The sequence below is a fragment of the Neovison vison genome, chromosome 8 (assembly GCF_020171115.1).
Source record: "Neovison vison isolate M4711 chromosome 8, ASM_NN_V1, whole genome shotgun sequence".
NCBI classification, from domain to species: domain Eukaryota; kingdom Metazoa; phylum Chordata; class Mammalia; order Carnivora; family Mustelidae; genus Neogale; species Neogale vison.
Window position 1 is genome coordinate 1,480,939 of NC_058098.1, and position 21,344 is coordinate 1,502,282.

General features: G+C 68.2%; 2 protein-coding genes across 3 annotated transcripts in view; one reads left to right on the forward strand and one right to left on the reverse strand.

Annotated features, from left to right (window-relative positions):
* Positions 1-13,289, forward strand: part of LAMA5 (laminin subunit alpha 5) — a 47,031-nt gene extending 33,742 nt beyond the window's left edge. Inside the window, exons 41-80 of the mRNA XM_044262712.1 lie at positions 531-761; positions 1,153-1,266; positions 1,488-1,615; positions 1,801-1,881; positions 2,005-2,219; positions 2,390-2,490; positions 2,574-2,754; positions 2,839-2,988; positions 3,430-3,581; positions 3,652-3,762; positions 3,906-4,017; positions 4,573-4,743; positions 4,852-5,048; positions 5,166-5,282; positions 5,427-5,581; positions 5,863-6,004; positions 6,155-6,257; positions 6,759-6,869; positions 7,648-7,824; positions 7,917-8,065; positions 8,146-8,316; positions 8,394-8,530; positions 8,602-8,755; positions 8,897-9,030; positions 9,107-9,269; positions 9,346-9,480; positions 9,575-9,732; positions 9,817-9,949; positions 10,026-10,169; positions 10,272-10,402; positions 10,508-10,678; positions 10,789-10,927; positions 11,019-11,164; positions 11,233-11,425; positions 11,495-11,659; positions 11,786-11,948; positions 12,038-12,171; positions 12,257-12,350; positions 12,475-12,597; positions 12,820-13,289. Of these exons, the coding sequence (XP_044118647.1) occupies positions 531-761; positions 1,153-1,266; positions 1,488-1,615; positions 1,801-1,881; positions 2,005-2,219; positions 2,390-2,490; positions 2,574-2,754; positions 2,839-2,988; positions 3,430-3,581; positions 3,652-3,762; positions 3,906-4,017; positions 4,573-4,743; positions 4,852-5,048; positions 5,166-5,282; positions 5,427-5,581; positions 5,863-6,004; positions 6,155-6,257; positions 6,759-6,869; positions 7,648-7,824; positions 7,917-8,065; positions 8,146-8,316; positions 8,394-8,530; positions 8,602-8,755; positions 8,897-9,030; positions 9,107-9,269; positions 9,346-9,480; positions 9,575-9,732; positions 9,817-9,949; positions 10,026-10,169; positions 10,272-10,402; positions 10,508-10,678; positions 10,789-10,927; positions 11,019-11,164; positions 11,233-11,425; positions 11,495-11,659; positions 11,786-11,948; positions 12,038-12,171; positions 12,257-12,350; positions 12,475-12,597; positions 12,820-12,959 (5,826 nt within the window). The 3' untranslated portion in view covers positions 12,960-13,289. The remainder of the gene's footprint in view (positions 1-530; positions 762-1,152; positions 1,267-1,487; positions 1,616-1,800; positions 1,882-2,004; positions 2,220-2,389; positions 2,491-2,573; positions 2,755-2,838; positions 2,989-3,429; positions 3,582-3,651; positions 3,763-3,905; positions 4,018-4,572; positions 4,744-4,851; positions 5,049-5,165; positions 5,283-5,426; positions 5,582-5,862; positions 6,005-6,154; positions 6,258-6,758; positions 6,870-7,647; positions 7,825-7,916; positions 8,066-8,145; positions 8,317-8,393; positions 8,531-8,601; positions 8,756-8,896; positions 9,031-9,106; positions 9,270-9,345; positions 9,481-9,574; positions 9,733-9,816; positions 9,950-10,025; positions 10,170-10,271; positions 10,403-10,507; positions 10,679-10,788; positions 10,928-11,018; positions 11,165-11,232; positions 11,426-11,494; positions 11,660-11,785; positions 11,949-12,037; positions 12,172-12,256; positions 12,351-12,474; positions 12,598-12,819) is intronic.
* Positions 13,290-13,423: 134 nt separating this feature from the next.
* ADRM1 (ADRM1 26S proteasome ubiquitin receptor) lies at positions 13,424-19,190 on the reverse strand. 2 transcript variants are annotated; one of them, XM_044262713.1, is made up of 10 exons: positions 19,121-19,190; positions 18,390-18,603; positions 17,757-17,873; positions 16,213-16,336; positions 15,642-15,728; positions 15,002-15,083; positions 14,539-14,771; positions 14,172-14,329; positions 13,889-13,991; positions 13,424-13,653 (listed from the first exon to the last, which is right to left on the reverse strand). In XM_044262713.1, exons 2-10 carry the CDS (start codon positions 18,600-18,602, stop codon positions 13,550-13,552), a joined length of 1,221 nt encoding a protein of 406 aa, XP_044118648.1. In that variant the 5' UTR covers position 18,603; positions 19,121-19,190; the 3' UTR covers positions 13,424-13,549. The 2 variants fall into 2 exon arrangements, with proteins under 2 accessions (XP_044118648.1, XP_044118649.1); XM_044262714.1 differs by lacking the exon at positions 19,121-19,190 and adding an exon at positions 18,998-19,016.
* Positions 19,191-21,344: the final 2,154 nt, after the last annotated feature.

Below are 21,344 nucleotides of genomic sequence, written 5' to 3' on the forward strand. Positions count from 1 at the left end.
TCCGGGCCGCGTGCTGGCCCGCAGAGCCCCGAGCCCGACGCAGGAGTGGCCGCCCGTGGGTGCCCAGCCCTGCGGTTCCCTCGGAGCCGCCCGCCTTTCGCCGTTGCTCCTCCCACTCACGGTCTTGCCTTAGGGCTTTAGAGAGGTCGCGTGCGGCCCCTGCCCTGTCCCCCGTGGAAGCCGCGGCTTGCCTGGCTCCTATTCTCGGTGTCCCGGAGGTGTCTTTCGATGAACAGAAATTCAGATGTTTACTGTACCCAAGTTTATCAATTCTTCATGTGCAGTTAGTGTTTTTGTCTGATTTAAGGAACTATTTGTCTCTGAGATCAGGGAGTATGAGGCTGTTTTGTTCTAAAAGCCAGGGGCATCTTCTAAGTGTCTGGGTTCCTAACGGGTCTGGACTTGGGCTTTGTGCCCAGTGTGAGGCAGGGGCGCGGGTGCCGGCTCCCCCGCGGGCGTGGGCTGATCCAGCCCCCCGGGAACCCGGCCCCCCGGCCCCGCTGCCCCACTGAGCCCGCCGCGGCCTGCAGGGGAACTTCCGGCACTCGGAGACGCACAGCGCCGTGTCCCGTGAGGAGCTCATGATGGTGCTGGCGGGCCTGGAGCAGGTGCACATCCGCGCGCTCTTCCCCCAGACCTCCGCGGCCGTCTCCCTGCGCAGCGTAGCGCTGGAGGTGGCTGGCGAGGTGGGCGGGGGGCCTCCGGCCAGCAACGTGGAGCTGTGTATGTGCCCGGCCAACTACCGTGGAGATTCGTGCCAGGTGAGGTGGGGGGGGCGGGCACCCCTGCCCCCCGCCCTGTCTCCCCGACTCCTCCCTCACCCACTGGGTACCACCCTCCCAGCAGCCCTGCCTTCCTGCCACGGGCTGGGCCGCTCCGCTGTCCACCGTATCGCTGCTGGGCCCTCCGTGCACACAGCCACTCTGCGTCCCTTCACCGCCCGGTCCAGCCAGGCCTCGGCCACCGACCCGCTCCCCCGACCACATGGTGGGGAGGTGCACACCTGAGTCAGGGGATCCATGTGACTTCGGGGGCTCTGCCTTCGTGTCTAGCGGGTCAGGGCCAGGACCCCTGCGGGTCTGAGAGCATGGTCCTTCCCCTGCCCCTTGGGCTGCCTTGCTTTCTTCCTGACCATGGATGCCTCTGTCCCAGGAATGTGCCCCTGGCTACTACCGGGACATCAAAGGTCTCTTCTTGGGTCGCTGTGTCCCCTGTCAGTGCCATGGCCACTCGGACCGCTGCCTCCCTGGCTCGGGCGTCTGCACAGTGAGTAGGGCTGGGCAAAGGCAGGGCAGACCCCCTAGACACAGACTAGGGGAGACCGGGAGCCTTTGGGTCAGTGGTATGGACAAACTGGGGTCCAGGCGGAAGGGAGGTGCCCTGCGGGGGGCACTGGCTGGCCTTGGGCGTAGAGAGCCTGGTACGGCTGCGCGAGCTGGTGGGAAGCAGAGGCCCCACCATCAGGGCTGACTGTCCCTTCTGCTCAGGGCTGCCGGCACCACACTGAAGGTGACCACTGTGAGCTCTGCCAGCCTGGCTTTGTGCGCAGTGGGTCCGAGGACCCGATGGCCCCCTGTGTCAGCTGCCCCTGCCCCCTCGCGGTGCCTTCCAACAAGTAAGCTGGGCCAGCCCGCCCAGGGTCAGTCGCCCTTACAGCCCTGGTAGGGAGGGTCCCCACCCCCTACCGGGCTGAGCCAGCACTGCCCCCGGAGGCCAGAGCGGCTGGGGCGGGCTGGCCAGGCGCACCCCCCGCCCCCGCCCCACGGTGCGCAGCTGCCCGAGAGCCGTCTCTGTCCGCAGCTTTGCCGTGGGCTGCGTCCTGCGAGGAGGACGCACACAGTGTCTCTGCAAGCCGGGCTACGCGGGCGCCTCCTGCGAGCGGTGAGCGGGCGGGCGGGCCGGTGGGCGGGCCGGAGGGCGCGCTTGTCTGAGGACCTGCGGGAAGGTGGGCGCTGTGGGCCGAGCACCCCAGACCACGGACCCTGCCCTCGCCTCCCACCCCAGGTGCGCGCCGGGCTTCTTCGGGAACCCACTGGTGCTGGGCAGCTCCTGCCAGCCCTGCGACTGCAGCGGCAACGGTGACCCCAACCTGCTCTTCAGCGACTGCGACCCCCTGACCGGCGCCTGCAGGGGCTGCCTGCGCCACACCAGCGGCCCCCGCTGCGAGAGCTGCGCCCCTGGCTTCTTCGGCAACGCCCTGGTGCCCGGCAACTGCTCCCGTAGGCCTGGCGCGGCGGGAGGGAGCGCGTGCGGCGGGCGCCCCTGGGGGAGGCGTGGGGGACGATCCCTCTGGGCGAGTGAGGGACCGAGGGTGGGGCAGGGCCGCATCGGGTGGGAGCTCCGGAAGGCGTGAGGGGTCGGGGCCACCGCCACAGCACCCCTTCTGCAGGGTGTGACTGCTCCACGTGCGGGACAGAGGCCTGCGACCCCCACAGTGGGTACTGCGTGTGCAAGGCAGGAGTGACCGGGCCACGCTGTGACCGCTGTCAGGTAGGGGCTTCCGGGAAGGGCGGGGCTGTGGGGGAGGGGCCCGCAGGCCCAAGCGGCAGAGGCTGACCACAGTCTGTGCACAGGAGGGGTACTTCGGCTTCCAGGACTGTGGGGGCTGCCGTCCGTGTGCCTGTGGACCAGCCGCGGAGGGCTCCGGGTGCCACCCGCAGAGTGGGCAGTGCCACTGCCGGCCGGGGGCCGGAGGGCCCCAGTGCCGTGAGTGTGCCCCCGGCCACTGGGGACTACCTGAGCAGGGCTGCAGGCGTGAGTACGGAGGGGTGGGTGCTGTGGGGTGGCCGGCCCCGCGGGACCCTCCGTCAGCCCCTCACCCCATGTTTGCACACCTAGGCTGCCAGTGCCAGGGGGGCCACTGTGACATGCACACGGGCCGCTGCACCTGCCCCCCCGGGCTCAGTGGGGAGCGCTGTGACGCCTGCAGCCAACAGCACCAGGTCGTGGTACCAGGCGGGCCCGGGGGTCACGGCGTCCACTGTGAAGGTGCGTCCCTGTGCCCCAGCATTGTGCCTCCCAGGTTTGGGCGTGTGAGGCCTGGCCCCTCACGACCTGTTGACCCCTCTGTTGACCTCCACTTCCAGAGACACCTCGTGTCCCCCAGCTCCCTTTCAGTTCTCCAGGGGACCTCTGGGCTCTGTGCTGACCTCCTTCCCACCTTCTGATCCCTGAGTCCAGAACTTCCCAACTGGTCCCCACCACCCTGGGACCCACCCCGAGCTTGTACTGACTTCCTGGCACCCGCCCCCTTCCCGACGGACTCCTTGATTTCCAGCCCGACCTTTCTGTTGCTCCTGCGACCCGGGGCTAACCTCTGACCCTCACCGACCTCCTCAGCTTCCGCCTAGCTCAGTACTCCAACTCCATGACCCCTGGCGGACGCAAGTCCTTCCCCAGCCCCGCACTGACCCCCTGTGCTGCCCACAGTGTGCGACCACTGCGTGGTCCTCCTGCTGCACTACCTGGAGCGGGCCGGCGCCCCCCTCCCCGCCATCCGCGAGCAGCTTCGTAGCATCAACGCCAGCTCCGCGGCCTGGGCCCGGCTGCACGCGCTCAACGCCTCCGTCGCCGGCCTGCAGGTACCGCTCAGCCTGGCCCACCCCAGACTGCTCTCTGGGGCCGTGGGCTCTCACCCTCTCTCCTCCCCAGAGGCAGCTCCAGAGCCCCCTGGGCCTCCGCCACGAGACAGCGCGGCAGCTGGAGACCCTGGAACGGCAGACCCCCGGCCTCGGACAGGACACGCAGAGGCTGGATGGCCAGGCAGGACCCTGGGGACCCCTGCCCGGGACACGCCTCCCCTAGGAAGCCCCTTCTGTAGGCTGCACCCCCCGGGCCCCAGAGTGCCCAGCGTCACCCCCGAGCCTTGCTTTAGGCTGTGGCCTGACAGGATGCTGTGTCCACAGGCCACAAGAGCCCTCGCCGAGGCCAGCCGGCTGCTGGACAGCACCAAGGCCTCACTGGGCCGGGCGCAGGCGCTGCTGGAGGCCATCCGGGCTGTGGACCACCTCCTGAGCGGTAGGGGCGAGCCCGGCTGGGTAGCGGGTGGTGGGCAAGCAGAAGGGCGGTCAGGGTCGGAGCAGGGTTCGAAGAACCGGCGGGGTCTGGCCGCTTAGACGCGGCTGAGTGGACAGCAGGGCAGCGTGGGAGGCCGGAGAGGGTGCGGTATGGCCAGACGGGTGGGCGGGGGGCACTGAGGGGCACCTGCTGGTGGCGCCTGAGTCAGAACGGCCGCCGCAGGGGAGGCGCTGACTCCACCCAGGCATGGGGAGGAAGGCAGTTGGTGGCGACCCGCCACAGGGCTGGTTGGGTCAGGAGGCCTAGGGGCAGGTGGGGCAGAGGGGCGGTGGGGGTTTGGGAGGGGCTGAGGAAGGTGAGAGGGTGGGGGCCGGGAGGTCAGGCGGCCGAGCCGAGCTGGGGCCTGGAGCCGGGTTGTACCAGCCGTGCGGGGCATTCCTGGGTGCTGTGCTGGCGCTCGGAGCGCGCTGGCTGAGGCCTCGGGCGTGGGAGCCGGAGGGCAGGGCTCTGCTCCGTCAGCAGGCCGGCCCTGACCGCCCTCCCCGGCCGCCGTAGAGCTCGAGTCTCGGATGGACCACCTGTTCCCGGCCAACGCCTCGGCCCCGTCGGGCGAGCACGTGCGGCGGACTCTGGCTGAGGCCGAGCGGCTGCTGGGGGAGATGCGGGCCCGACACCTGGACGCCCCAAGAGCAGCAGCCGAGGCCCAGCTGGACGCGGCCCAGAGACGTGAGCAGCCGAGACCAGCTTGAGACGGGGCCGGTGGGGGGACCGGGCGGGCCCTGGGCGGGGACCCGGAGTCACTGCCCAGCCGTCCCCACCTGGGATCTGGGCCAGTGTTGGCCCGTGTGCAGGAGCAGCTGACCGGCCGCTGGGAGGGGAACCGGGCGCTGGCCGCACGCACCCGGGCCCAGCTGGCCCAGCACGAGGCTGGCCTCATGGACCTGCGAGGGGCCCTGAACCGGGCAGTAGGCACCACTCGGGAGGCCGAGGAGCTCAACAGCCGGAACCAGGAGCGCCTGGAGGACGCCCTGGTGAGGGGCTCGCTCTCCCTCTCCCTTCCCCCGCTCCCCCTGCCACCCTGCGGCCCCTCGTTCCCACCCTGTCACACCTCCGTTCTTGTCACCCCCTTTCTTCCCCGGGGCCTCCAGCTCCGGAAGCAGGAGCTGTCCAGGGACAATGCCACGCTGAGGGCCACTCTGCAGGCCGCCAGTGACACCCTGGCCCAGCTCTCTGGACTCCTGCGCGGCATGGACCGGGCCAGGGAAGTGAGTGCGGTCCCGCCTGGGGACTCCGAGGCTGCCAGGGGTCTGCACACGGAGTGCGGCCTCCGGCTTCCCAGATCAGGGGAGAGCGAGTAGGGGATTGGGTTGAGGAGGGGAGGGTCCCACTTACACCCCCGCCCCTTCCAGGAGTATGAGCGCCTCGCTGCGAACCTGGATGGGGCCCGGACGCCGCTGCTGGAGAAGATGCGGGCCTTCTCCCCGGCAGGCAGCAAGGTGGGCTTGGTGGAGGCCGCCGAGACACATGCGCAGCAGCTGGCTCAGCTGGCCCTCAACCTGTCCAGGTGCGTGGCTGCAGGATGCCCCGGGGATGCAACGGGGCCTTCCTGGGGCACGGCCTATCTGGGAGGGCTCCTGGAGGAAGCGGCCGTTGTCTGTACAAGGTCCCTGGAGGGGTCCCGGCCCAAACCGGCCGCAAGGGATGAGAAAGGCGCGCATGGCGGGCGGGCGGCAGGGCAGGGGCTGGGGACGGGGGGACCAGAGGAGGCAGGCCGGTTGGTCTGAGGATGTCTGGGTCCGGGCCCCCAACCTACGCACCCTGTGGCCCTCTCCTGCCTGCTCGCAGCGTCCTCCGCGGGCTCAACCAGGACGGCTTCGTCCAACGGGCCGTCGAGGCTGCCAGTGCCTACAGCAGCGTGCTCCACGCCGTGCTGGCCGCCGAGGGAGCTGCTAGCCAGGCACTGCGGCAGGCCAGCCACACGTGGGCGGTGAGGCCCTCCCCCCGCCCCCCGGCCCCAGCAAGAGCCCCTGCCCCCCCCCTCCGCCCACAGCCCCTGCAAGAGCCCCTGCCCCCCGCCCCGCCCGCCTCTGGTTCCCAGCAGGCAGGTATGAAGCACGTCTTGCTCCTGTGTGCGCAGACGGTGGTAGGACGTGGCCTGGCACCCCGAGCCCGGGAGCTGCTGATCAACGGCAGTGCCCTAGCCGAGGCTGCTCTCCGTGAACAGCAGAGGCTGGGCCGCGGTAAGTGCCGGGGCTGTCTCTGTTCACACTGGGGTGATGATGGGTGGGATGTGACAGCCGCCCTGTGTGGGGGCCCCGCTTCCCACCGGCTCAGCGCGTTGCCCTGGGAGCTTTGCAGAGGCCCGACGCCCCCCGGGCCTTGGGGCCAGGCCCCGGGGCTGTGGAGGGGCTGGGAAGGGGTTTCTCCTGTCTGGATGGGTACCTGGTGGAGGAGGAAGTGCCGGCTGGTGGCAAGGGGCACGTGCTCTGCTGCTCAGCCCTCAGGGTGCTGGGGGTCGCTGGATGGTGGCCTGGCCCCCCCCCCGAGCTTCCTTGTGTGAGCTGTGGAAGGGGGTGGTTACATCTGCATGGGGTTCCCGCCCTCCCCACAGTGACGGTCCTCGTGTCTGGGTGTCTCCGTCCGTGGGCATGTTGGCCTCGTCCCTTCCTGATGAGGCTGGCCGAGGTGGGCTATGCGCTGGGAGTGGGGGCTCCTGGGGCTGAGGCTGCTTCCCCCCGCAGCACGGGCTGCCATCCAGGGTACCAGGACCCAGCTCCAAGATGCCCAGGCCAAGAAGGAGCAGTTGGCAGCCCGAGTCCAGGAGGCACAGGCCATGCTGGCCATGGACACCAGTACGTTGGTCCTCGCCCCTCCCCTCGCCTTCTGCTTGTCCCCAGGTGGACCCTCCCTCCCCCTACAAGCAGGGTGCCAGCCGGGGCTCTCCGTGGGGCCCTGAACAGGGACGGGTCTATACCTGTGCCGTCCAGAGTGCTGGGCAGCCCCAGCCCCAGAAGTTGCTCGCTTGTCAGGAAACTACACAAAATAGATCCAAGGAGCAAGTGAAAGCAGGAAGGGAGCAGGAGGTGCTTTGGAGAGAAATGAGAGGGTGTGGGGGACCATGGGGAGCGTGCAGCAAGGACACTTCATCCTCAGAGGCTGAGGGGCATTGGGCCTGCTTGGGCCCCCAGGAAGGCCATCCGAGGGGGTGGTTGGACGGCACGAGGGGGTGGGAGCACAGAGGCCCACGTGGCAGAGCCAAGGACCCAGGGCAGGCCTCTGGGCGAGGGGTGATGCCCCTGACCCAGGTCGAACATCCCAGCAAGCTTGGGCCTGGGCGCCATGGAGGCTCAGGCAGGGCCTTGGGACAGATGGCAGAGTTGACACAGGTGTGGGGGTGGCCGGCTGCGGTCTAAAAGGAGGGCACGGAGGAGCTGTCCGGTGGAGGGCAGGACACACACGTAGTGTCTCTGCTGCCTGTGGTTCTCGGGAGATCCGTGGGGTGCTAAGTGCCCTGATTACGGGAGCTTGTCAGGGCGGGGCTGTTGCCCCACCCCCACCCCGAGGGCAGGTGAAGCCAGGATGGTCCTCGCCTGTGTCCCTCTGAGCTCACCTGCACGCTGCCCGCCGCAGACGAGACCAGCAGGATCGCTCACGCCAAGGCTGCAGCCGCCGACGCCCAGGCCACGGCTACCCGTGTGCAGTCGCGGCTCCAGGACATGCGCAAGCGCGTGCAGCAGTGGCAAGACCAGTACGGAGGCCTGCGGGGCCAGGACCTGGGCCAGGCGGTGCTCGACGCGGGCCGCTCAGGTGGGTGCCGGGGTGCCACAGCCCTGACGGCGGGTGGCCGGGGCCTGGGGAGGACAGGCTGTCAGGGGCACGGCCTCCCCCGCTCCCCGCAGTGTCCACCCTGGAGAAGACACTCCCGCAGCTGCTCGCCAAGCTGAGCCTCCTGGAAAACCGCGGCGCACGCAACGCCAGCCTGGCCCTGTCTGCCAGTATCGGCCGTGTGCGGGAGCTCATTGCCCAGGCCCGCGGGGCTGCCAGCAAGGTGAGTGCAAGGGCCGGGGGACGGCGGGCATCTAGGAGACCAGGAAGTGGACACTGATGAGCCACGTGTCCTCCACATAGGTCAAGGTGTCCATGAAGTTCAATGGGCACTCTGGGGTGCGGCTGCGTGCCCCCCGGGACCTCTCCGACCTTGCGGCCTACACCGCCCTCAAGTTCTACCTCCAGAGTCCAAACCCGGAGTCTGGCCAGGCCCCCGGGGATCGCTTTGTGCTCTACCTGGGCAGCCGCCAGGTACCAGGCGGGCACAGTGGGCTGGGCGGGCATGGCGGGGCTAGGTGCCGGTCATGCTGAGCCTCCTGTCACTGCAGGCCGTCGGGGACTACATGGGCGTGGCTCTGCGGAACCAGAGGGTGCACTGGGTGTACCGCCTGGGGGAGGCGGGCCCCGCAGCCCTCAGCATCGACGAAGACATCGGGGAGCAGTTCGCAGCAGTCAGCATCGACAGGTGGGTGACCTGGCCCCCTGGGCTCCCTCCACCGCCGGACGGGGTCCACTCACCCCCCACTCTGCCTTCAGGACCCTCCAGTTTGGCCACATGTCTGTCACGGTGGAGAAACAGATGCTCCATGAGACCAAGGGGGACACAGTGGCCCCTGGGGCCGAGGGGCTGCTCAGTCTGCGACCTGACGACTTTGTCTTCTACGTGGGGGGCTACCCCAGCCACTTCACGGTGAGCCTGGCGGGGTGGGGGCGGGGGCGGCCCTGCACTCCGGTCCCAGGAGGTCCTGCTCTGTGCCTGGCTGCCCACTGAGTGCCCTCCCTGGGGTCTGTCCTGGGGGCAAGAAGCCCTGACTGTGCCCTGTGCCGGCAGCCCCCCGAACCCCTCCGCCTCCCTGGCTACTTGGGCTGCATCGAGATGGAGGCGCTCAACGAGGAGGTGCTGAGCCTCTACAACTTCGAGGAGACCTTCCAGCTGGACACCGCCGTGGATAGGCCCTGTGCCCGGTACGTGCAGCCGGGGCCGGGCCCTCGTCGCCCCCTGGCTGGCTCTTGGCTGACTGCTCCCATCTCTGACCTGTAGCTCCAAGTCGACCGGGGACCCGTGGCTTACGGACGGCTCCTACCTGGACGGCTCTGGCTTCGCACGCATCAGGGTGGAGAGTCAGATGGGCACGACCAAGCGCTTCGAGCAGGAGCTGCGGCTCGCGTCCTCCAGCGGCATCGTCTTCTTCATGCAGCAGCAGGCACGCAGGCCGCCGGCCCCAGCTCGCAGCCCTCCGCAGCACCCCCCACCCCGCACTGACCTGCCTCTCCCCCCAGGACCAGTTCCTGTGCCTGGCCGTGCGGAAGGGCTCCCTGCTCCTCCTCTATGACTTCGGCGCAGGCCTGATGGAGGCCACGCTGAGCCCGGCGGTGGACGCCAGTCTGCTGAACATGACCACGGCCAGCAAGGCGGTGAGGCTGGGCTCGGGGGAGGGCTCAGGGGCTCCGGGAGGACCCGTGGGACGCACGGCTCACCCTCAAGCTGGGGCCCGCCGGCACCCCACAGATCCAGGTGTTCCTGCTGGGGGGGAGCCGTGGCCGCGTCAGCCGCGTGCTGGTGCGCGTGGAGAGGAACAATGCGTTCAGTGTGGACCACAGCAGCACGCTGGAGCTGGCCAGCGCCTACTACCTCGGGGGCGTGCCGCCCGACCAGCTGCCCCCAAGGTGAGTATGGGAGTGGCCGGCCGGGAGCAGGCGGGCACCCTGGAGGTGGCGGCGGCGGCGGGTCCTGATGTCCGTCCCCTGCAGCCTGCGGCAGCTCTTCCCCTCCGGAGGCTCGATCCGTGGATGCATCAAGGGCATCAAGGCTCAGGGCAAGTACGTGGATCTCAAGAGGCTGAACACGACGGGCATCAGCTCGGGCTGCACTGCCGACCTGCTGGTGAGCCCCGGCCCGCCCTGGCCAGCAGCCCCATTCCAGGCCTGTGTTGTGGGCCTTCACAGTCCCTCTCCTCTAGGTGGGACGGGCCATGACTTTCCACGGTGACGGCTACCTGTCCCTGGGGCTCCCTGATGTCCCCCCCGTCACGGGCCACATCTACTCTGGCTTCGGCTTCCGCAGCACCCAGGATGCCGGTCTGCTCTACCTCAAAGAATTCCTGGTGCGTGCGCCCTCTCTCCTGGCAAGCAGCGTGGGGCTCTGGGGGCGAGGGGACGGGAGTGCAGGCCCTGGCCTGCTCCCCTGACCTGGGCACTGTCCCCAGGATGGGCCATACCAGGTGTTCCTGCAGCAGGGCCGGGTGGCACTCCGGCTGCCGACGACAGAGGTGAAGACCCAAGGGAGCTTTGCCGATGGTGCCCCCCATTACGTGGCTTTCTACAGCAACGACACAGGGTGAGCCTGGCCCACTGGGCCCCTGGCAGCGGTGTCCAGGGACCGGGAGGTGGAAGCACTGGGGGCGGATGGCGCCGGGCGGGGAAAACGTTGCTGTCCTTGCAGGGTCTGGCTCTATGTGGACGACCAGCTTCAGCAGATGAAGCCCCGCCAGGGGCCGCCCCCCAGGCCCCAGGCCCCGTCTGAGAAGAACCAGGTGCTGTACTTGGGAGGCTGGTCTAAGTCCGGCGACTACTTCAACTTCAGTGGCTGCATCAGCAATGTATTCATGCTGCGGTGAGCGGGGGGGGGGGGGGGGGGGGGGGCGGGCGGGGCGGGGGGGGGGGCATAGGGGTGTGGTCTGGCACCCCCTCCCCCAACCAGTGCTGACCCGCCGCCCTCCGCAGGCCGCTGGGGCCGCAACGTGTGTTTGACCTGCAGCAGGACTGGAAGAAAGTCAACGTGAGCTCAGGCTGTGTCCCAGCCCCGCACGCCCAGACCCCAGGGCAGGCACCTCGAGGACTGAGGGCAGCAGCGGCACGGAAGGTGGGGGACCGGACACTGTGTGCCAGGCGGGATAGGGGTGTGGTCGGAAGGCCATCACCACGCATTCTGCTTCCCTTCCGATTCCCCCCAGGCTGGCCGACGCAGCCGCCAGCCCCCCGAGGACCCTGCCTGCACCCCGCCCTGGTCTCTCAGGACCATCCGAGACGCCTACCAGTTTGGGGGCCCCCCGTCCAGTCACCTGGAGTTTGCCCATGTCCCGGCACCTCCCAGGAACTGGTAAGGCCAGGCCGGGTGGGGAGGGTGCCCAAGGGCCGCCCAGGCTGACGGCCTCGCTCGGCTTCCAGGTCCCACATCTCGATGCTGGTCCGCCCGCGCACCCCCCGCGGACTTCTGCTGCTCGCTGTCCCCAGCACGGCCAGTGGCCCTTCCCTGGCTGTGCTCTTGAGCCACGGCCACTTGGTTGCTCAGACGGAGGGCCCTGGGCCCCAGCTCCGTGTCCAGAGCCGCCAGCGCTCACGGGCTGGCCGGTGGCACGCGGTGAGTCGCTGAGGGGGCACGGGCCAGGTCCTGGGAGCTCCCGTTCTGACGTGCCCCCTCCCGCCCCAGGTGTCTGTGAGATGGGAAAAGACCCGGATCCAGCTGGTGGTAGACGGAGTCTGGGCCCAGGACCGGGAGGGGCCCGGCCAGCAGCACCAGGGGGCAGGGAGCCCCTGGCCCCAGACTCTCTTCGTGGGGGGCCTCCCAGCTCGTGGCACCAGCGCAAGCCTCCCAGTGAGAACCTCCTCTGTGTAACCCCCCCACCCCTGAACCACCTCCCCCCGCACCCCATCCCCTGCTGAACGGCCCTCCTGGGCCCCTGGGACCTCCCACCGCACCAGCCCATCTGTGTCCCCACAGGCGGCCCCCGGCAGCTCCGGCTTCATTGGCTGTGTGAGAAGACTGAGGCTGGATGGGCGGCCCCTGGGGGCCCCCACACGGGCAGTCGGGGTCACGCCATGCTTCTCAGGCCCCCTGGAGAAGGGCCTGTTCTTTGCAGACAGCGGGGGTGTCGTCACCCTAGGTCTGTAGGGCACGGGTGCACCCCTGCCTCAGCGGGGCGGGAGTGGTAGCCCTGCTGCCCTGCCCCTCCTCACAGCTCCCTCCTCACAGACACCAAGCCGCCTCCCGCGGCCCTGGAGGCCCTGGAGCTGGAAGTGCGGCCTCGGACGGCCACTGGCCTCATCTTCCACCTGGGCCGGGGCCTGGCACCCCCCTACCTGCAGCTGCAGACGCAGGCCGAGCGGGTAGGCTGCGGGCCAGGGGGCTGAGGCCGCGGGGCGGGTTGAGGTTCATGGGACTCTCCTGACCCCCCCCCCCGCCCCCACCCAGGTCCTGCTGCGGGCGGACGACGGTGCCGGGGAGTTCTCCACGTGGGTGACACACACTGCAGCCTTGTGTGATGGGCAGTGGCACCGACTGGCAGGTAAGCCCCCCTCTGCTTTTCTGCTGAGTAGAGCACCCAAGAGGGGCTTGGGAGGGGCAGTGGTGCAGGCCGCATGGCGGACAGCCCCCAGCCCCTCCCAGTCACGGGGACCCTGTGCCCACAGTGACCAGAAGTGGGAACATGCTCCAGCTGGAGGTGGACACGCAGAGCAACCGGACCCTGGGCCCCATGCTGGCGGCCTCCACGGACAGCGCCCAGTCACTTCTGCACCTCGGGGGCCTGCCTGGTGAGGGCGGCCTCAGCCTGGGGGTGGGAGTTGCCCGTCGGGGGCCTGCCTGGTGAAGGTGGCCTTGCCTAGGAGAAGGGACGGCTCCTCGGGGACCAGGTGCCAGGGCCTGCTCTCATCCCACCCTCCTGTGATGGGGCAGCCAGGAAGACTGAGGCATGGTGGGGGGCACTGGGATGCTGGCCTCTGCTCTGACCGGTCTCCCCCCTTCTCCTCCCCCAGAATCCATGAACACACGGGCTGAGCCTCCAGCCTACCGTGGCTGCATGAGGAATCTGGTGCTGAATGGCGCCCCCATCTCGTGGCCTCACTCTGTGGGCATCCAGGGGGCAGTGGGGGCCAGCGGCTGCCCAGCCACCTAGCAAGCTGCCCCTCCAGCAACCACGCCCAAGAACCTTCAGGGACCCTGGCCCAGTGTCCACAGGAGGGCCGCCCCGGGCGGGCAGGCTCCCACCTCGCAGAGTGCCCGGCCCCACACTCAGCCGGCGTCACATCAAGGCCGTCTGGACTCCAGATTCTGGGGGTGATGACACGTCTCTCTAGAACGGTCTAAGTCCTACCTAATGTTGCAAACTGAGGCTTCTGGTCCTTTTTCTTTCGGTTTTGTGCTGACATTTCCCTTCCCCCAACATTTCCTAAAGTGAGGAATCTGCCCTGCTCCCTGAAAATTAAAAAACATCTTGTTTCACTGAGGGTTGACTTTAAACATGAAAGCAGAGCAGCCAGAGACCGGTCTTGACCCTGGACGTGCTCGTGGGGGAACCACCGCCCAGGGGGCCGCCCTCATACCAGCTCCCCTGGGGGGTACACAGGAAAACCACAAGTGGCAGGTAAAAGACAAGACCTTTATTTCTCAGCAAGCCGAAACGGAGCTGAGGGCATGCGCCGCGCCCCAAGCCCCATCACTGAGGTCACCAGCCGTGAATCCCGACCCCTTGGGGACAACAGCTAATTAATCTAAGCTCATGTCTTCCTCTTCGTCCTTCTTGTCCTTCCCGTCCCCCTCCTGCTCGGGCCTGGCACTGTTCTGCATGGCTTTGGCAAATGCTTCCACATCTAAAATGCATTAAAAACACAAGGTAACCTTCTATACCCTGGCCTGGAACTGCTGACCAAAGGGGACAGATGAAAATCTCAAGACTAAGGCCCAAGACCACCGACACGCCATGACCAAACCAGCTAACCCTATTCTGTGCAAACGGGGAAGCCTTTAATGACAAGGAGAGAGAGGGACTCTCCCTCAGCCACGTGGGGTAGGGAAGAGGCGGGGCGGGGGGGGGCAGGTACTTACCGCCCTTGTTGGCGGCCTCCACAGCCTCTGCAGGCAGGCCGAACTGGCACATGAGGGGGCCCAGCTGCCCAGAGGCCAAGGCGGCGCTGAACATACCCAGAGCCTGCAAAGGACAGCCCGATGCCCTGAGTGCACGCCTGGCAAACGCCCCAGGAGAACGGGGGGTGGGGGGGGTGCCTGGGCCAGGTGCAGGGACACCTGGTGACAGGGAAGCACGTGGAAGGTGAGCCGTGTCCCCTGCCACTGAGCACACAGCAGGGTGCACCCAGGCCACAGCACCTACCTGCTGGAACTGGGGCGAGGTCAGCGTGTTCTGGATCTCCTCTGCCGTCTGCGGCAGTGACTCCCCAGAGGGCAGGTAGGGCAGCAGGCGCTCCTGGACATCCGCGTTGGCAAGGATAGGAGCCATGATCTCGGGCGTCAGAACACTGGCCAGGTCCACTGAGGCGTAAGCACACGGCCGTCAGCGGCTCGAGGCCAACCGCAGACGCCCAAGCCGTGGCATCATCGGGCGGGGCGGGGCGAGGCGAAGGAGCAGCGGCTCAGCCTGGAGACCTGCTCGGCCCACCTCGGAGAGGCAGCAAGCGCGCAGGAAGGGGGCTGCAGGCCCCTTCCCCCCCAAGCCTGGAGCCGAGCGGCGTGTGTGTTACCTTGCTGGCCGCCTCCTGGCCCGGCCGGCACGTTCATCGTAGCTAGAATGCTCTGAAGGTCGCTCAGCTGGATGGGCTGGGTTGGGCTGGCTGCCGTGCTGGTTCCGTTACCTGAACTGGGTGCGGGGCTCGGGCTGGTCACCGAGGCAGCCGCTGGAGCAGAGGGGGCTGGGGTGGCTCGGGTCGAAGAGGTGGTGGAGGACGGGGTGACGGCCGCGGACTGGCTCCGGGAGCTGGGAAGAGCAAGGGCAGCAATGGAGCGACCACACACCCTAGAGGTGCCCACGGCAGGTCACTCCTACAGCAGCGGTCCTTGAACTGCCCGGGATCCGCAACAGTTGAGACCCCAAAAAGGTCCCTCCCCAGGTGTCTCTTCAGTCCTTCTGCATCTCCTATGTCCAGTCACCCTGAAGGATGGGACCCCTGGTGGCACGTGGGGGGGTAGGGCGGGGGCAAGGCTCACCTGGACGAGGAGCTGCTGGCTGGAGGCCCTCCGCTCCCCAGGAGGCTGGCCAGGCCCGGCCCGGTCAGGGCCCCCAGCCCACCTGCAAGGACACATGAGCTCAGCTGCCACCCCGTCCCAAAGAGCCCACCTCTAGCTGCCAGATATCCTACACTAACACCAAGGGACAAGCAGGGGAGAACGGGGACCACAGCGGACCAGGGTGCCAGAGCCGTGACTGCTGGGGCTGTAGCATTCTAGAAGCTTATTCCGCATGTCCCATCGTTTCTGTCTTCCGTCCCGCTAACGACGCACTTAGGTCCAAGGTAACACACGGTCCACACCTGGCACAGTAGCGAGGGTTTCCCTTCCGCCCAAGCAGCAGCCATCCCAGCGCAAGAGGCGGCGGCAGCGGGCAAGCCCCCCGGAGGGGAACCTGAGCAGAGGGCCCAGCAGGAGCCCCGCTCCCAGGCCCCTTGTGGGTCCCTCAAGTACAGAGCGAGGTCCTCCCCACGGACCAGCTCCCAGCTCAAACCACAGGGCACACGGGCCCGGCCCGGGACAGCCGTTCGCAGCTGTCACTGAGAACCACAGGGAAGGAAACATTCCAATCCCAAAGCGACCCTCGCCAAAGGCCGCGCGGTCCGCACGCGGGGCTTACCCAGTCCTCCCAGGCCGGCGGGTCCGATGAGCTGCATGAGCTGGCTGTGGCTCATGTTCCCCAGCAGGCTCTGCAAGCCGCCCTCGCCTGCGGGACAGGACGCGCTCAGACTCCCCGGCCCTGGCTGAGACCGCGCGCCCCATAAGCCCGCCCTTCAGCGTCCCCTGCCCTCACAGCAGCGCCTGGGACGCGACAACACGGCGGGGCGCACAGTTTTATCCCCAGAAGCTGGACGGAGACTTGGGACGACTAAGAGGCTTCTAACTCGGAAACCTCTGTTTCCCCCGAACAACCACAGGGGCTCAGTGCGCTGAGTCTGCCTTCAGCTCAGGTCAGGACCTCAGGGTGCCGGGATCAAGTCCTGCGCCAGGCCCCCTGCTGAGCGGCGGGGGGGGGCTCCCTCTGCCTCTGCCCCGCCCCCGCCTCACGCGCGCTCACAGAACCCTAACGAGAGAGGAGGAGCAAGACAACGGCCACATTGCAAGCAGCGACAGGAGCTGCGCGCATCATCGGGAACAGACATCCCCTGCGGGCACTGCCGCGCCAGCGCGTTCTGGAAGGTGGCACCTACCGCCCAGCGCAGAGAGCTCGTGGCCTCCCGTCCCGCTGGCCCCCAGCGCGCCCGGCATTGGAGGGCTGTTCAGGCACTCGTTGACCTTCCGGCAGTGCTCCTCGTCCTGGTCGGTCTTGGGCTCCTGTAGGGGAGGACAGGACCACAGCTGTGAGGGGGCGGTTCGCCGCCAGCAATGTGGGCCCCGTCCACCGCCGCACGGCACCGAGGACCCGGCAGGGCCGCCGGGAACGGCCGCCCGTCATGGTTGCGGAGCTGCAGCCGCGCTCACCCCGCGGCCCGAGACTGAGGCACTGAGAGCCCGGGGCCGCACACAGCGACGCCTTCTGAACGCCTGAACTCGGTGCCTCACACAACAGCCTAAAAGCCACGAAGCCCTCCTGCACCTCGTGTAGGAGCGTGACACGGTGACCTTCCCCTCCTATCACACCACTGCCCATGAGCCAGCCCGCCCGTGGCCCTTCGGGGTTCGCCAGAAACCCCAGAGAGCACACCTGGCAGGCGCTCGACACCAGCACCCCGGGGTGTAGGCCGTCCTCCGGAAGCACCACCCCTACGTGCCCCCAGAACCACGAGATGAAGCACCACAACCGGGCATGCGCTGCGGGTCTGCTGGGGGCCAGGGACACAGAAGGGGGACAACACAGTGTCCCCGCGCCCAGAGCAGAAGGAAGCAGAGCAGACAAGCAAAACCGGGCAAGGCAGAGCCGGCGGAACGTTCCCCGGGAGAACCCGGAGAAACAAGCTGGGCCCTCCCGCGCCTGCAGTCTCCCCCTGCGCGCCGCACCCGCCCGGCCCGCTTGTCCACGCAGCTCTCTCACCGCGTGCGCAGAGACCAGCGTCTGCAGCACAGCCTGGCCGGCCCCGCGAGAGAAACCGCTTCTGCCCTGCCTGGTACGTGCCAGGGGAGGGCAGTGGGGTCAACCTCCACCGAAGGAAACTGGAAACATCTGTCTGCAGAGGCCTCTGATCACCCACTTTGAACACGTGCGCTTCGGGGTGTCCGCACAGGGACGCCCTCCCACCCCCCATACGGGAAACAGCCTCACTCAGAGTCATTGTAACCCGCTGCGGCAGCACCACGACCAAACAAGCCCAGTGGCCGGCGGGCGGGACAGCCCTGGCACACTGACCCCCAAAGACCCCCAAACCACGGGACGGGGAGGGCTAGGGGAGGCCGGGCTCAGAAAAGCTTGCGAACGGACGCGTCGTTCTGTAAACGCAGCAAGGAGAACACACGGTCAGCCCTGCTCGGGCCCCGGGGTGCTCCCAGCGGGGCGGGGCGGGGTCCGCAGACAGCAGAGCGACACTGGGGTCCAGTCCAGAAAGCACTCTTGTCCGTGGGCCAGGACTTCCGGACCTTGCAAGAGCACCAGGAGCCCAGCCACAAGGGCCCGGACTCTGGAAGCGGCCCTGCTCCAGCGCCCCCGGCTCCCACCCCCACAGGGAGACCCAGGACTTCTCAGGGTCCCCGACGCTCAGCGAGTCCCAGCGTCCGGCGAGCACGTCTACGCGAGAAACCGCGACGCACACCCGCCACGCACCTGCATCCAGAAGAAGAGCCGTTTGGACCCTGCCTTGAACTTGAGCACGTAGACCCTGCCGCTGGGGCACTGCGGCACGCGCTTGAACTCACAGTCGTCCGGGAAGATGATCAGGTCCTTCCGAGAGCGCAGGAGGGTCAGCCTCCCCCAAACACCCACTGCGGGTCCCACCGCCTCCCAGGGAAGCGCGCGGGCTCCTCCTCTGCAGGGGAGCGGTGGGAGGGGGTCCAGGGCCCAGGCCCCTCGCCGGCAGGGCCTCCCCCAGTGGAGAAGACAGGCTCAGAGGCGCCCCCCCAGGGTATGAGGGCCAGGAGGGGGGCTCCGCGCTCAGCGGGGCAGGGAGGCTTGCGGCTCTCCGGAGGCCTAACAAGGACGCCTTGGGAAGGAGCGGCCTGCTGGGGGCGGGGGGGCAAGCGGGCGGAAGGGCAGACGCCCCCGAAGCGGCGGCTCGCAGCGGACCCCGCCGGCGCACCGCCAGAGGCTGGCCAGGCCGCGAGGCAGGGCTCTGCCGGACCGCCAGGCCGGGGCGCGCGAGCGGAGCAGAGCGGCGCGGGTCGGGGCGCGGGTCGGGGCGCGGGTCGGGGAGCAGCCCCGGCCGCGCCCGCAGGCCGCCCCAGCGCCGAGCGCACTCACGTCCTCCACGGTCCCCGACGTCCGGTCCTTCCAGCAGAAGTGAATGAGGGAGTCGTCCGTCTGCTGGATGTACACGAGCCCTTTCCGCTTGTCGGGGGTGACGGTCGTGCCCTTCAGCGACATCTTCCCCGCGCGGAACTCCACCAGGTACTTGTTGGAGGAGCCCCGCGAGCCGGGCACCAGGCTTGGGAACAGCGCGCCCGAGGTCGTCATCCTGGAAGAGCCGCCCGCACGCGCGCCGGGTCAAGGCAGGGGCGCCCCCGGCCGCGCCTCCCGCGGAGCTGCCCTCGCGGAGCCCGGCCCCGGGCCCCAGCCCCGCGCCGCCCGAGCCCGCGCCGCCCGGTGCCGGCCGCCGCCGCCGCTCCTCGGGCCCGTCCGCCGGCCGGGGCAAGAGCGCTGCGGGGCCGCCGGGCCGGCTCCGGGGCCGGGGGGCGCGTCGCCCCGCGTCGCCCCGCGCCGCCCCCGCCGCCGCCCCCCGCGCGCGGCCGCCCCCGCAGCTCGCGGCCCCGCGCGGCCCCCGGCGTCACGCTGGCAGGCGGGCGACACGGCCGCGGCGGGCCGAGTCCGGGCCCCCCCCGAGCCGCCGCCCCACGCACAGGCCCCCCCACCTGGGCTCGCCGGCCGCCCCAGCGCCCCACACCCCGGCCTCCGCGGACCCGACCCCGGCTCCGGCACCCCGACGGCGCAGGCCCCGCCCCCGCAGCCGGCCCCGCCCCCGGCGACCCCCGCACCTGGCCCGCGCCGCGACTCGGCCGAGAGGCACCGTCCGGGCTCGCTCTTCCTCCTCAGCGCCTGCCGGGCCCCGCCGGAAGTCTCCTCTCGCTCCGCCCCTCCCGCCGCTCTCGCCGGCGATTGGGCTGCCTCAGGGGCGGGGCCGACGCTGAGCCGTCAGCGATTGGGAAGGACAGCCGTCCATCGGCCCTCCCTTGCCCGCCCCGCGCTCGCGTTCCCTTCCGGCGGAAGCGCGGGCGGGCGGCGCGCGGGCCAGAGCGGCTCCTATTGTTGCTGTGTCATAGGGGCGCGGCGGCGGCCCCTGGCGGCGGCGTCCGGAACAGCGCGGCGGGCGCCGACCGAGCCGGGGCGGGGGGGCGTTGGAGTGCACACCCCCACCGTCGCGGGAGAGCCGGTGCACCTGCGGGGCGGGAGGGGCTGTCGCAGATTCACGGCCGGAGCGACACGCCAGGTCCCAAGATGTGCGTGAAGCAGCCCTCACGTCAGGGGATCTAGGACGCTGGGGCTGGGGAGGGCCGGCTTCGCGACCCCAGGGGTGTGTCGCCGAATCACGGCCCTGGACGTGGGGGTCCAGGAGTCAGCGCCCAAGACACCAGCGGTGCTCGCCTGGGGGGCGATGGAGATGCCGCGCTGCCTCCCTGTTCCCCCCGTGACAGTGCTGGCGTGGCTGCCCTCATACTCCCCCGGGGGGGGGGTCCCCCTCCTTCCCCATTCTCCTTTTGGGGTCCCTTCATTCCCCAGTCTCCCTGGGGAATCCCCCATTTTCCCATCAGGAGTCTCCTTATTCCCCCATTCTTCTCTTGGGTTCCTCCCATTCCCCAGTGCTGGCATGACGGTCCCCATTCTGGGGGTCTCTCTCCCTACTCCTCCCATTCTCCTCTTGGGGTCCCCCATTCCCTCCATCCTCCCCTGGGGGTCCCCCATTCCCCTCTGATGACAGTGCTGGCATGGCTGCCCCCCATTCTCCCCTGGGAGTCTCCCCATTCTTCCCATTCTTTCCTGGGGGGGGGGCCTGTTCCTCTGTGATGACAGTGCTGGCATGGCTGCCCCTTATTGTCCCCTAGGCAGGTCTCCCTACTCCCCCCATTCTCCCCTGGGGATCCCCCGTCCTCCCGTGACGAGTGCTGGTGGCCCCCCTCATTCCCTCTGTGTGTGTTGTTCCCAGAGGCTAATGTGTACTCAGAATGGAATGAAGAGGCCACTGTCCAAGCCCGACTCGATGTTCACAAGGACCGGATGCCCTCCGTTTCCACCCTGTGCTCCGCTGGGACACAGTAACCACGCGGGGCACACCCACCCAGAGCCCCCGGCCCTCCCAGCCCGCACCAGAGACCCCTCCACAAGCAAGGCCACTCTGCACCATGCTGCCTGACAGTTTGTCACCTGCGTGTCACCTCTGTTAAGCTTTTCACAAAAAGTATCAAAGTGGAAGGTGGTTTTGTTTCAAAGATTTATTCACGTTGACGCAGGTGAGTCTGGTGCGTTCACTTGAGCCCATCCGTGACGTTCTGTATAATGGTCTCAGGTACACCCACTTTTTTTTAAAGATTTTTTATTTTAGAGAGAGTGAGCACGGGCAGGAGGAGGGACGGAGAGGATCTCCAGCAGATTCCGATTCCCCACTGAGTGGGAGCCTGACGTAGGGCTTGATCCCAGGACCCCGCAATCAGGATGTGAGTCAAAATCAAGAGCCAGGCATCCAGGTGCCCCCGAAGGAAAACCACTTCTGTATCCGTTGTTTTGTGATCTAAAGACTCACCAGTTTTGCTTTGTTTTGAAAACGCAGCTGTTTTTCATTTAAAAATGTTTATGTTGATAAGTAATAAGCCTTTTACTTTTTAACTAGCAAACACTTCCACTTCATTTCATTTCCTAGTAAATGCCAACAGAGCAAACCACACACAGGAGCTCCTCGGGGCCCCAGAGACCACATGGGAGAGGGGCCTGGCCCTGAGCCCACGACAGCAAGTGCCCTGCTGGTGACACTCAAGGACACCAGAGACAACAGTGGCTGCCTGAACACAGGCCAGCAGGCGGGAAGAGTCAGGAAAAGCTAAGAATCGGCCACAGGAGGCCGCAGGGAAACCAATGTTGGACCGGAAGAGCGTGGTTCCCCCCAGCCCGTGGCCTCGAGGGGCTCACCGGAGCACTTCCTCTCCTCGGGCTGGGGGCCTGTGTCTGAGGCTGGTTCCATGGTTCGTGTGCAGGAAGGACAGTGGCCGC